Source organism: Ammodytes marinus, assembly GCF_949987685.1.
Source record: "Ammodytes marinus genome assembly, chromosome: 13".
Lineage (NCBI taxonomy): Eukaryota > Metazoa > Chordata > Actinopteri > Uranoscopiformes > Ammodytidae > Ammodytes > Ammodytes marinus.
The window spans coordinates 16,493,574-16,506,455 of NC_137217.1; the positions used below are offsets into that span (position 1 = coordinate 16,493,574).

Genomic DNA, 12,882 nt, shown 5'->3' on the forward strand with positions numbered 1-12,882 from the left:
CCTGGTGCAGTATCTCTCAGCTTACCTTCAAGCCCAAATCATATTCTGAAGCATGTACGAGCCATGAAGAAAGTCTTTAATTCTTATAACAAGCATAATTCCATGCCTATATGTGGTTCTTTCAGGTGTATGGCTTTCACCAGCAGCTGGCACAATTTAAAGTATCAATAGCCCCTTTTACACAGAGATTGCGGCATATTGACGGAACGAAAGAGTGGCAATTTGCCGGCTCTGCTTGGTTAGGTGTTATTTACACAGAACCAAGCAACGCCGGCCTGCTGGCGCATCAGTAGCCCCTTTTACACAGCGTTCCGGAATGAAAGAGGTGCTTGTAAGCAGCGTCAGGTGTGACGTAAACATTTAGCGCCGTGCCGGTCAGCTGCTTTACAACAACAACACTGGTCGGTGAATTGAGAGCAGAAATGCTGGGGCTTGCACTAAGAGGGCCGTATTTTACTGTCCCCGTGATGTGCCCGTTGATCTCGCTACGCGCTGAGTCCAACATCTCTGGAACAGTTAACCAAACTGACAACATCACTCCGCTCACTGCGTCATCTGTGTGTGTGTGTGTGTGTGTGTGTGTGTGTGTGTGTGTGTGTGTGTGTGTGTGTGTGTGTGTGTGTGTGTGTGTGTGTGTGTATGTGTGTGTGTGTGTGTATGTGGGTGGGCGTCTGTGTGACAGGTTGGCTGTGAGCGAGTCTCTTTGAGAGCAGTGCTCTGTCATTCAGACATACACATACAAACAGTGTGTGAAGTCACGTTACTGTAGACAGAAATAAAGTGTGGATATACGCTCAGATTTAGGATAATAATAGCGGCGGCGATCCGGTAGCAGCCTAGCTTAGCTTAGCCTAGCTTTCCTACTTCATTGTACAACTTCCCCCGGGTAGAAATAGACTCATAAACTCTGCAAAATGAAGCAAAATGGGGGTTTGGATTGAGCAGCGGACCTTATGATCAACTAGATTATACGCCGTTCCTTTTATTTGGTGATTTTTACTGGACATCAGGCCGCCGTGGTAATGTTAAACACACGTCCTTCAACTTCTAACATGGTCGCATGTTTAGAACGTAGGCTATGGAACGTCAAACACCCCCCTGTTCCGCATCAACAATCTGACCGCATTTATACAGAGAGGCGGAACTGGCGATCTTACTACCCCCCGAGGTAATAAAATTCCCGGAACAATTTCTCGCACCTTTCTTCCCCCGTTCCGCAACGGTCGCATTTATACAGCAGGGCTTGGGCCGAAATTCCGGCATATTCCCGGCTTTCACTGGCTGTGTAAAAGGGGCTAATAGAGAACATGATTCTCTGGCAGCCTCAGGGCGATCCATTTCTCTTCTCTTGCACAGGAATAATTATAACAGAAAGTGATTGACAAGTTCCTTCTCCAAGACATGGGCTGGAATGGATGTAATTGTACCACTACATTAGACCACCTGTTGTAACTCTATAACAACCACTATCTCTCTCTCTTTCCTTTTTCCCCTCGTGCTTGTGGGAGCGAGCCCATATGTGGCACAGAAAGGACTCTAAAGGAACCTTTCTTCTGCTGGCGCAGTTCATTTACTTACATCCCCCTCCCCATTCTCTCTGTTGCACTCTCTCTCTCTCTCTCTCTCTCTCTCTCTCGCTTGCAGGCTTTCTTTTTGGTGACCATGGATAAGGGGGTTTTTAAGAGGGGTGTGGGGGGGGGGGGTTGCCGTGGCGATTCTAGCAGCCTAACTCTCCTCTGGGAAGAAAGCAGGTTTTTCTGACATCAATGGGGCCGGTGGGAGGGATTGGTGGGTGTGTGGACAAGGGAAAGGGAAAAGGCTGCAGACAGTCTAGTTTTTGAATGGCTATAGTCTGATCCCACTGCAGCAGCATCAAGTCCTGCTGCAGCAAGGCCTACACCTGCAGCCACAGCAGGCTTGACTCCCACATGTATCATTACCTCCGAGATGCCTTCTCGCATGTGCGCCCACATACACACAGTTCGACACAATTGCCCTGGGCTCTGTCGAAAAAGGTCAAAATGTGTGGGAATTGAGTTGCAGTGTTGCATGAGTGTTGCTGGTATAGTCGTATTTACCATGACTTCAGACCTATACCACTGCCCTGTGTTCCTATGACATCACATCTGTGATGTCATAGGAACACATCTTGTTGGTGTGTTTGTACGGTGTCTTGGGAAACCCTTTTCCAGCTGTTGACTGTTTAAGATGGACAGTTGTAGCTGTAATGTTGCAAAAAAAAGAAACTCTGCAGCCTCCTTGGGCCTAAAGGGGTCATTTGTTCCACCCCACCAAGCCAACTGATTCAAAATACGTGACTAATCTGGGGGGCTGGGGGGGCTTTATAATGAGCTGATGAATTCAATCTCCTGTTAGTGCTGAACTGGGACTGGGGGAACTGTGCATCCTTTTGAAGAGCACTGTCTCTGATGAGCTCCCCACGGACGTCTCCATCACTGCACTACGACTCCCAGGGCCCCCCACACCCCCTGCCCAGTCGACCGTGGTCGTATCCAGCCATCAAGCCCTACATCAAATCAAAACACTATAAACTCTTTATGAGGATATATACAAGGGAAGAACATTGGAGAAAAAAAGAAAAGAAAAGAAAAACAGAGATTGCTGGCCAAATAATTGGATTCTTGGGTCAGGGGGAGAGCTATCATGACTGGCTAATTCAAGATGGATCACCACAGGCAGTGACTAGCGGGGATGGAGGCAAAAAATGTCAATAAGCCCCATCCATAGGTTTACAAAGAGATGTTTTCAAGACATTACCATCGGTGCAACATAACCCCTGTGTGTTTTTGCCTTCCTGAGGAGCTTAGATAGGGGATTACTGCAATAGGCAGATCAAGTGGCAGTGAGTAATCCATGACAATAACAACCTCTACCCCCTCCACCGAACCCCCCTCCTCTACTAAAACTTACCCCGCACTGTGCCCGTCACATACCTGACGCATCCTGTGTCTGGCTTTATACCATTAGCCTTAGCATTTAATCCTATTAATGAACAACTCTCTCCCTCAATGCATTCTATGCCTGGATGGATGCCTCCTGCAAATGTTCAAAAACAGTTATTTGATGTGTTCTGGTTTTAGACTGTATTACTCATTCAGTTGCCGTAGTTGTGTCTTACAGAGGTGTGTGTGTGTGTGTGTGTGTGTGTGTGTGTGTGTGTGTGTGTGTGTGTGTGTGTGTGTGCGCGCGCTTGCGTGAGTGTGTGTGTGTGTGTAAGCTTAGTATCAGTGTTGGAGGTTAGAGGACATTTTGGGAACCAGGGCTATGGTGAGGTTTTTGCGGTAATGAGTTTAGCACTTGAAGAGTATATAATGAGCCTTCATTTTACGATTCCCTGTTATGAATAATGGAACAACTTATAAATGGGGGCACAAGCATGGTAGAATATGGAGACTTTATTCATCTTCGTTCAGGAAAAAGTTCTGACAGTCGCCCAATATGTAACCCCATCAGAGGACGATGTGTTATACACAGCGGTGACACTGACGGTTTGCATATTACAGTGCCGGGCTGATGTGACTTTGTCAGGGCCTTTACAATTAGCAAAGGAGCCTCTGCAAAATAGTCAAATGAGACACTCAATGCACAACAAAATGTTCCGTTCCTTTGCTCTGCCTTAATCTCGTACGTATCAATAAGGCATATTTACCACAGTTCAGACCCTTATTTTCTGTTATGGCCATGGATGATGACAAACACAAATTGATCTGTTATATGAAGGACCCAAAACAAAAGGGAGACCGTAGTGTTGTTGGGTCTGGACAGAGTTGTTTGTCTGTGGGTTGGGGGTAATGCTGCTCCACTTCGCCCCCAGAGCAGAGGAAAGGGTGAGACATGGAGGAAGGGATTGCCGTAAAACAGACGTCTGTTTGCTTTCATTGCCAGAGATCACACACCTGAGACCTACAATGTGTGTTTGTGTTAACTGTGATTGTGTTTTTGTTCTCATATGAGGATAAGAAGACATCCTTGTGCGTGAACACGTGCATAGTGTAGATGTGTGGTTAGCCAGTCTTCGTCCTCTAGCAATGAAACCGATGATGACACGTCTCTCTGTCTGGCATTGAAAAGTCTGATCTTCCGGTATCCATTATTTTCTTAATTCGGCATAATAAGCTTTTTAGAGATTGTTTTATTAACTGGGCCTTCTCCAATATTTTCCAGAGACTCAGCTTTCTATCACATGTTACACAGTGTACACACTGGTGCCTGTTTGCTTCTTTTTTTCCCTCAGTGAAGTGAAATGAATGCAGCTCGTCTACACATTCCCTCGGCCGTGTCAGTGTGTGTGCGACGCTGTGCGTGCAAATCTACATGCACTGTAGCCTATAGTTTATCTCTGGATGTTTGTGTGCAAAGGAGAACAGAGAGTGTGTGTGCGTCTGTAGGTGGAGAGAGAACTGCATATGCATTTTGATGTGTGTCTGCTAATCTGCTTCTTCTCTGCCTGATCCATCCATCCGTCTGTATTTGTTTAATGAATCGAATTTTGCGCCTCACTGTTTCACATCTGAACGGCAGGAGTGCGTCTTTTTAAATGTTTATTTATTGTTGTGTTCATATACTGTATGTCCCTTAATAAAAGAGATAGAGCCTAGAAAGTGGAGAGAGAGAAAGAGGGAGATAGGGAGAGAACATTTTAAAAAGCCAACAGGCAAGTAGACAAAGAAGGGGCAGAAAGAGTTAATTAGGAGACAACAGCTTGTTTGCTGTCTGTTTTTCGTTGTGGCTCTGAGTGCATGTCTAGTCAATTGAAAAGAATGTGCGCTTTGTTGTTGTGCGCAAAATCAATTTTTACAAATGTGCGTGTGTATGTGCGTGTGTGCATCTAAGTTCATCTTGAATGGGCTGATTGGGTCACATGGTTTGCAGATGTGATGGATGGTGTGCTGTAATTCCCAGTCCAAGTCCCCCTCCCAACACACACACACACACACACACACACACACACACACACACACACACACACACACACACACACACACACACACACACACACACACACACCACCACCTCCCTGCACCTCTGCAGTTTAACTGCAGTGGTCAAGAAGGATAGTGTGGGGAGAAAGGGGGTGGGCTGGAGCTGCTAGAGAGGGGGATGATGGAGTGAACGGGAGATCGGGGGAACAGGCCAGCATGAGCGAGTGAGGAAAAAATTAGATACCTGCCTGCCTCATTTGCGAACATATCATTATTCTTATTTTAGGTTTTAGGATTTGTTAGGGGCTGCCTCGAGCAACAAGTGGTGTGTCTGTGCGAATCGTGCGGGGCCTGAGTAGATTGAGAGTGCGCGGGGGGGTGCTGTCAATAGATGCATGGGCCCAGTCATCTTCTCAGGGAAGAGGTGGGTGGGGGGGAAACAAACAAATGCATCTCATTATTGCAACGCGCGCCTCTGCAGTGCTCTGGGTAACCCATCACAGTCCACACAGATTCAATTGCTTCTTTTAAATCAGTTTGAAGCTGCAGCCACATCTCATCTGTCTCAATAGGAGACCGGAGCCAATGTTGGGAGACTCAGCACACAGCAACAGCTCCTCCTAGTGGCCGGGGATTTGTTGTATATGTGCCAAAAGTGATGGAGAGGAGCTTGAATGGCTGGCTGCTTTGGTTTGCTTGTGGTCCAGCTCTTTATCCACACATTAGTATTGGATTGGTCTCTAAGGATTCAATAGCAGCTATCTTCTCACCCCTGCTCTCCTCACACTGTCTCTCACTCACTTTTCATTCTCCCCAAACCCCTCTTCTTCGTCAATGCCAGAGTCTTACATGTCTCTATCACACACAATCATCCTGCACTTTCCAACTCCCAGTTCTGTCTGTGAACCCAGGCAGCCTTTTGCACTTCATCTGCGATGAAAGAAAAACAACCTTACCCGTAACCATAGTTTCTAATTCTATTGACTGATCTGACTCCGCTGGCACAGCAGACATGGCACGACAGAGGCTGCAGGTTCCTTACAGTGCTTGAACTGACGGTCTTGGTAAAGATTGGCTCAACGATCTGCAGAAATCTCTTTGATGATAAAGGTAGTGACACATTTCTCAATGTACAGCCAAACAACTTTCAGTCCCCCTTGTGTTAAAAGCTACGTGTTTTTTTTTTGTCCTCCCCTGGAATTCCTATTTACGGTCAGATAAAAGGATTGTAGAGTAGAACAGTGGAGAAGTGAACACTGCTTTGATCAGTCCAGAACGCACATATTTAGCTTGGGGGTGATCTGAAAAAAGTGAAGTGTTTGGTGTTTGGCTATGATAGATTAGCACATGGATTCCTCGGTTTCATCACTATTTCATCTCTGTAGTATTCTCTTCTTGTCCACAGTTTGTATTCTCTCACTCAACAGAACATCAAACACCATAGTAAATCACTCAAAAGCTGACAGCTTGTCTTCACAGTCACTCCTAAAATCTGTTATGAGTGCTAATTATCATATCATTGCATAATGCAAATATCCATCTGTGATATAGCACCCAGAAAGCTTGAGCTGTTGTTTGTCTCATGCAGTTCCCTCTTCCGAGCCATACTTCGAGGTGGACACAGCAACACCATGGGTGGCGGGGAAGAAGTACACAGTCACCTGTATCGCCCCTGACGCGAAGCCCGAGGCCGAAATCACACTTTATAAAGGTGAGTCAACCCTTTCAGCTGCAGCAACCGTGACAGAAATGGTCAGCCTGGCAGCAGGTTAGAGCAAAGGGGCAACAGCCTATGCGATATTCTACATTCTGGGGATCTCCAATGGGTTGCAATCTAGGCACATGAACATTAAAAACTTTCAGAAAAAGTTCAGCCTGGCTTTCTTATTTCCTTAGTCTCGGAAATAGCGTCGAGTTGAAAGGAGCAAACTCTTGAGTGTGGGAGGAAATAGCCTGAACATTTGAATTTCCAATTTCCATCTGACTTTCCAGCCGCACGTACAGTCAGTGAGGTGCATCACACGTTCCTAGTTGTTTACGGAAAAAACAACTGCAATTTCTCATTTTCTGCCTTGCCCTTTTTTGCTCCCGCGTCACACATATTATACTGTATATTGGCTGAAACAGAGTGGGGAGTGATGTTCCACCGATTTTCTGTCAGTGTGAATTTGTCAACAGGGCCTATATATGTTACGCTTTTCTTGTTAAAATGTACATCTTTAGTGTGTTCTATATAAAATGTAATTCTGTTTCATCTATATTGTAATCTACAACACTCATATTTGTATATTGTGACTGTACCACACACAGACACACAGCCGCTATGGCTACAAAGAGAGATACACATATCTATCATATTCCAGCTATTTACCACTCTACGCAAGAATAACATTGATGTTTCTATTTCACATGAACACATTTACACATGGTATTCTCCTTTTTTGTGTGCTCCCCCCCTATTGTGTCTTGTAGATGGAGTGGAGCTGACAGGTGCAGAGTCTTTCACCACGTCTGGCTCAAAGGATAAGCTCCTGAACACGCACGCTGCAGTAACGTATGTGTTCGCCCGCCTGCCAGACTCATTCTCCTCACCAACCCTGCTCAATCTCTCCAAGTCTGTTGTTTCTTGTTTTCACGGCCCGCTCTTATTTTCTCCTTCTGTCTTATAGAGTGCAACGCATTTTTTTCTGCTACAGAGCAAACAGTTACTCCTCCTTGGCACTGTGCGATTGCATTAGCTTCTGTCAAATGCACAAAATTACATTCCGGCAGCGAGACAGATTCCGATCCTCGCCCGGTTCGCCAGGTGCCTATACATTAAACAGCACCATAGATTACTTTAATCCGGCTTGTCTCCCCCAGTGTCAAAGATAATAACCTCTTGTCATATGCTGAGATAACATTGGTGCTGAGGAGCTGCAACATTGTTCAGCTCTATTGCAGAGCAGCCAAGGTCTTAAGCAATATTAATGCTGCTTCCTTGTGTTCAAACTGAGCGTACACAGCAGTGGGCCGTGTGTGATTGTTACAGTTGACATTGTGCTGTAATTTGACATAGAGGGCATAAACCGAACGGGTAAACTAGGTTCGGAAAGAAAATTGAGCCACTACATCTCAGAGGCACATTGTATTTTTTCGTTACTAAGCTAGAAAAAACTCAAACATATATACAGGCTAATGACACACAAACCATTGTTACTATTTCAAACCAGTGGGATTAGGTTGGAACACACATCCATGTCATGTTTATGAGGTGCGCTTCCACCTAAAAAGATGTTGCCTCTCAAGTCCTCAGATGGTTTCATCCAAATATCTGTTTGAATTATCCAACTATTCAGAAAATGTACTGCATATTTGTGTACCATTTTGCTTCTTCTTTCCTACCCCATTGTATCATCTCATGACCCCTGCAGGCTTATCTTGCAATACTTTGAGAGTCCTGTCAACCACTGAACTAAACTTAATCAAGGACACTCATGGGGGGACCTTTTAATGAAGAACCAGAACTTAGAATGTGATGCTTTAAGTCAATGTTACAGATATTACTGCTGGACTTTTACCTGTAACTTACTTGTACATGAATGTAGTGGTACTCAACAATGGTGCGATGCTTTGTTTGGGTTAAAAAAAAAAACGTGTATCGTTAACCCTTTCTTATTTCCTCTGTCTTTCTGTTATACCACTCAAAGGTTCACTGCTCTGAGCTCGGACCACAGGCGGCAGTTGGCATGTCACTCCAAGAACCCCGCCCGGTTTCAGCCTGTGGAGACCACAATGACCATGACAGTGTACTGTGAGTGTCTCAACCTTTTCTGTAAACTGACAGTCAACACCCCCTCTTGTTTTAAAAGAAGAAAAAAAAACACCCTTCAAACAAAAACACACTCAACAACACAGGAACCTAAAGCCCGGGCCGGCCTAAAGGTACATCCGGCCTTGTGCACTCTGTCTCTGTTAGCGGTGCAAGGACAAATATCCAACCTGAAGGAAAACTCACACCTACTTCAAGACAACATGAGTGTGACTGCCTCCAGTTCTCAATGCTTGGGCATGGGCTGAGATACAGTATGGCCAAAGGAGGAGGTGGAGGAGGTTCAGACTGTCTTCTTATTCCAATAGTAGAGGTTTGCAGTGTAAAGCCATACACCAACCTGGCGATTCAATTTGATTAAGTTTTAGTTTTGATTAACGGTTTTTATTCGGTAATCCTTCAAACTATTTACACCCTGAGTCTCATTTCTCCTATGTTAAATCAAATGCATAATAAACCAATTATTACACCAACTGAAATGGATTATATCAGCCAGACTTCAAGTACGGCATTTTTTAACAATATTAGAATAACTAATACAGGAAGGCCACCACCGTTAATAATGATGAATCCTGCAAAAACCTACCCAGCAACTTTTGTGCTCATCAGCTCAAATTAAATTTAGAATCCACTGAGGCAGGATTGGGGGGTGGGGAGTTTTCTGTCGCTTTTTCTTTTCATGTAATTATCACAAGCCCGCGTGACATTATATAATAAGATTGTTACTTGAGCAGCACACAAAGGTGAGTTGACACACTTGCTGTCTCCCCTTGAAGTTGGAATTCCTTTTTTCTTCTTGTTTGGCAAGGCAACAATAAAAAGCCATTGTTGTTGTTGCTGCTGTTTATTGCAGTGTCACACCACAGCCACTGTTTACTACTGTAGCTTTAGTGTTTTCTACTCTGTTGAAGTAATTGATTGTTTAGGCCTGAGAGTCTACCCACCTGCTTCTCCAAGACCTAAATCATGTTGTTGATTAAAGTAGAGCGAGCGCTCCCTTACAGCTCAGCTGCCATATTATCCACAGGCTGACTAGACACCTTAATGTTGTCTCTAACTATACTCCTCCACATTAGAGAGACACCGCTGCTGTTTTAACAATCACCAATAACCGTCAAGCGATCCTCCCTTCCTCTCCGTCTCTCTGCTCTGTATTAAGCAACATTGTCTCCCGTGCTAAGTGCTCATGTGGCAGAACTTGGGACCACCGCTGCAGTCTTTCTCAGCATGCCATCCCATCAAAAGCCAGCGCGGTGGCCATTTCCAGCCAGCCAGATTGTTAGCAAGGTGGCAATTTGTTACACTGGCCCAGGGTCTGCAGTCTGCTCTCTGAAACTGATTGCAGCAATAACAAAAGGCCCGTCCTCCTCTATTTACTGCCTATAATTTATTCAAGGGAGCTGATATTTATTCATATTTCACGTTGCCTTATTACTGTTTGAACATCTGTTATTTTGCTTTATGGACCGGCTCCAGCTCACTGCTCCCTTAATACTTGATGCCTCCATCAGATCTGGACCTCTTATCCCACAGTCATGTTGAATGTGCCCAATTTATTGGCCCTATCTTAGCAAATAGGGGATGCTTCCTATACTCAATTGCCAAGAGTGTTCTCATTGCAGTGCAATTTCTTTTTTATGATACCGTATTGATGGTTATTTCACCCCCCTGTGTTATTATTATAACCCTTCTTCTTCACCTCACCTTTTTTCTCTTCAGACTTCTGTCACACCCTTTATGCCATACCCCTCTGTCAAAACAATTTTTATTTTTGTCTCTCATTTCATGGCAGTCCCGCCTCAGCCTCCAGTTATTATAGGTCTGGAGAAGGAGGAAGTCAAAGCAGGGAGAATGCTTGTGTTGGAGTGTGTGTCTCATGGTGGAAACCCCCTAGCCACTCTCCACTGGACCAAGGTAAATATTCTGCACCATCTGTTAAGGAGGGCGTTGTAACACACTGTCACACTGGCAAAATGCGCTATTTTGGTTGGATAACTTGCAGTGTAAGTATTCCAATGATGGTAGCTTTCTGTCCTTCATGTACTGCACCATATGGGACGGTGCAACTATTCCAATGTATTCTTTATTTTGTCTTTTTTTTAATTACATGCGTCCATATGTGTTTGTCAGGATGGGGAAGTTCTGTCCATGACTTGGGAAGAGGACCCTGTGTCTCAGAAATCCAGCAGTATCCTCAAGATGAGGATCAGGCCCCAGGACAACCAGGCAACGCTGTGCTGTGAGAGCGTCAATCTGGTGTCCCTATCACCTTTGTCTATCAGCCGCACAATCACTGTGCTCTGTGAGTGAAAATAATGCTTAATATACAGTATATTGCACAGCGCCTGAGCATGCACACACACACACACACACACACACACACACACACACACACACACACACACACACACACACACACACACACACACACACACTTACACTCACAAAGCGCTGGCAGGCCTCAAAGCCATGGATTATTAAGGATATGGACATGAGGCAGGGGAATGTAATAAGAGTCTTACCTCAAAAACCAATTATTTTGCTGTCCCAGCAAAAAGTCCAAGGCTAATATCATTAATGAAACTAATGGTTATGATGGCTGCAGCCCATATTTCCGTCTGCCTCCAGATTAGTATCACTGTATATGCTCTTTCATAGCCGCTAAACTAATTCAGCTGAATTGCTTCAATGAGCAATCCTGAGGCAGCAAAGCCTACACTTTGTGCAACGGTAACGTCCATGGTTAATAGATTATACTTTTTTTTCCTTCCGAATATAAAGTGTTTGTTTCAGCAACAATAAAACAAACACAGAATTAATATTCAGCAGCCCTGTTGCATTGATTCTAACTATAGCCTACATTTCCACAGCGGAGCCAGACAATGCGAGTTGGGGCTTTAAACGCTGCTCAATTGATGCACCTACTTTATGTAAATAAGCTTACAATTAGGATCAGACCTGGCAGAAATCTCTTGCTCCTGCTATGTAAAGGCAGTTGAAGTCATTTCAGTGCACCTCTTTTCCTCACCAAGTGCCCCCACCAACAGGCCCTGGTGCCATGCATCACAGGCATCCATTCAGGGCTGTTAGAAATTAGCTTCTGACTGCCTGACTATATGCTCTAGGCACTGGCAGAGGCTGGAGGGCACAGAATACGTCTCACTGGTTATATGCAGACAGCGGCTCATTTATCTTACGGCACATGTGTTATTTCAACAGTCTTTACTGTGTGACACCCACACATGTCGCATGTCCCACCCATGTGGGACATGCGACAACACACATGCGACCACAATTCTTTTTATTCTCTACATTAATGATATATGCAAAACATCAAAGATTTTACAATTCGTGTTATTTGCAGACGACACTAATATTTTTTGTACGGGAAAGGACTTGCAGCAGCTTCTGGAGTTAATTACAACTGAAATGAGCAAATTAAAAAAGTGGTTTGACAATAATAAATTGTCATTGAATCTAAGTAAAACAAAAATCATGTTGTTTGGAAATTGTAATTTAAATAATGACGTAAATGTTAAGATTGACGGTGTTAATATTGAAAGAGTGTATGTAAATAAATTCCTTGGTGTGACAATAGACCATAAGCTCAGCTGGAAACCTCACATAAAACATGTTAAATCTAAACTGTCACGAAGCATCTTAGTCCTGTGTAAAGCAAAGCATATATTGGATCAAAAATCATTGCATATTCTTTACTGCTCAATGATCTTACCTTATTTAAATTACTGTGTGGAGGTCTGGGGGACCACTTACAAAAGCTCACTGCTACCATTAGTCACAATACAAAAACGAGCCATAAGAATAATCAATAAAGCTGGATATTATGATCACACCAACCACCTGTTTTTACATTCCCGTATCATAAAGTTCAATGACCTGGTTAAATATCAAGTTGCACAAGTCATGTTCAAAGCTAGAAACAAACTGCTACCAGGTAACATTCAAAAACTTTTTTTTGACCGAGAGGGGGGTTACAATTTGAGGGAAGAGTTAAACTTTAAGACACTGGCTGTACGCATGACTTTAAAATGTCATTGCATCTCAATTGGGGGTGTGAAACTGTGGAATGGGATGAGCATGGAGCTAAAGCAATGTCCAAACATGATC

At 44.2% G+C, this 12,882-nt stretch overlaps 1 protein-coding gene across 1 annotated transcript in view; it reads left to right on the forward strand.

Moving 5' to 3' along the window:
• The window catches only part of nphs1 (NPHS1 adhesion molecule, nephrin), a gene marked incomplete at both ends in the record, with an annotated part of 38,170 nt that overhangs the window by 9,198 nt on the left and 16,090 nt on the right, over positions 1 to 12,882 (forward strand). Inside the window, 5 exons of the mRNA XM_080039547.1 lie at positions 6,532 to 6,654; positions 7,416 to 7,497; positions 8,633 to 8,736; positions 10,547 to 10,668; positions 10,885 to 11,056. Coding sequence (XP_079895673.1) covers positions 6,532 to 6,654; positions 7,416 to 7,497; positions 8,633 to 8,736; positions 10,547 to 10,668; positions 10,885 to 11,056 — 603 coding nt within the window. The remainder of the gene's footprint in view (positions 1 to 6,531; positions 6,655 to 7,415; positions 7,498 to 8,632; positions 8,737 to 10,546; positions 10,669 to 10,884; positions 11,057 to 12,882) is intronic.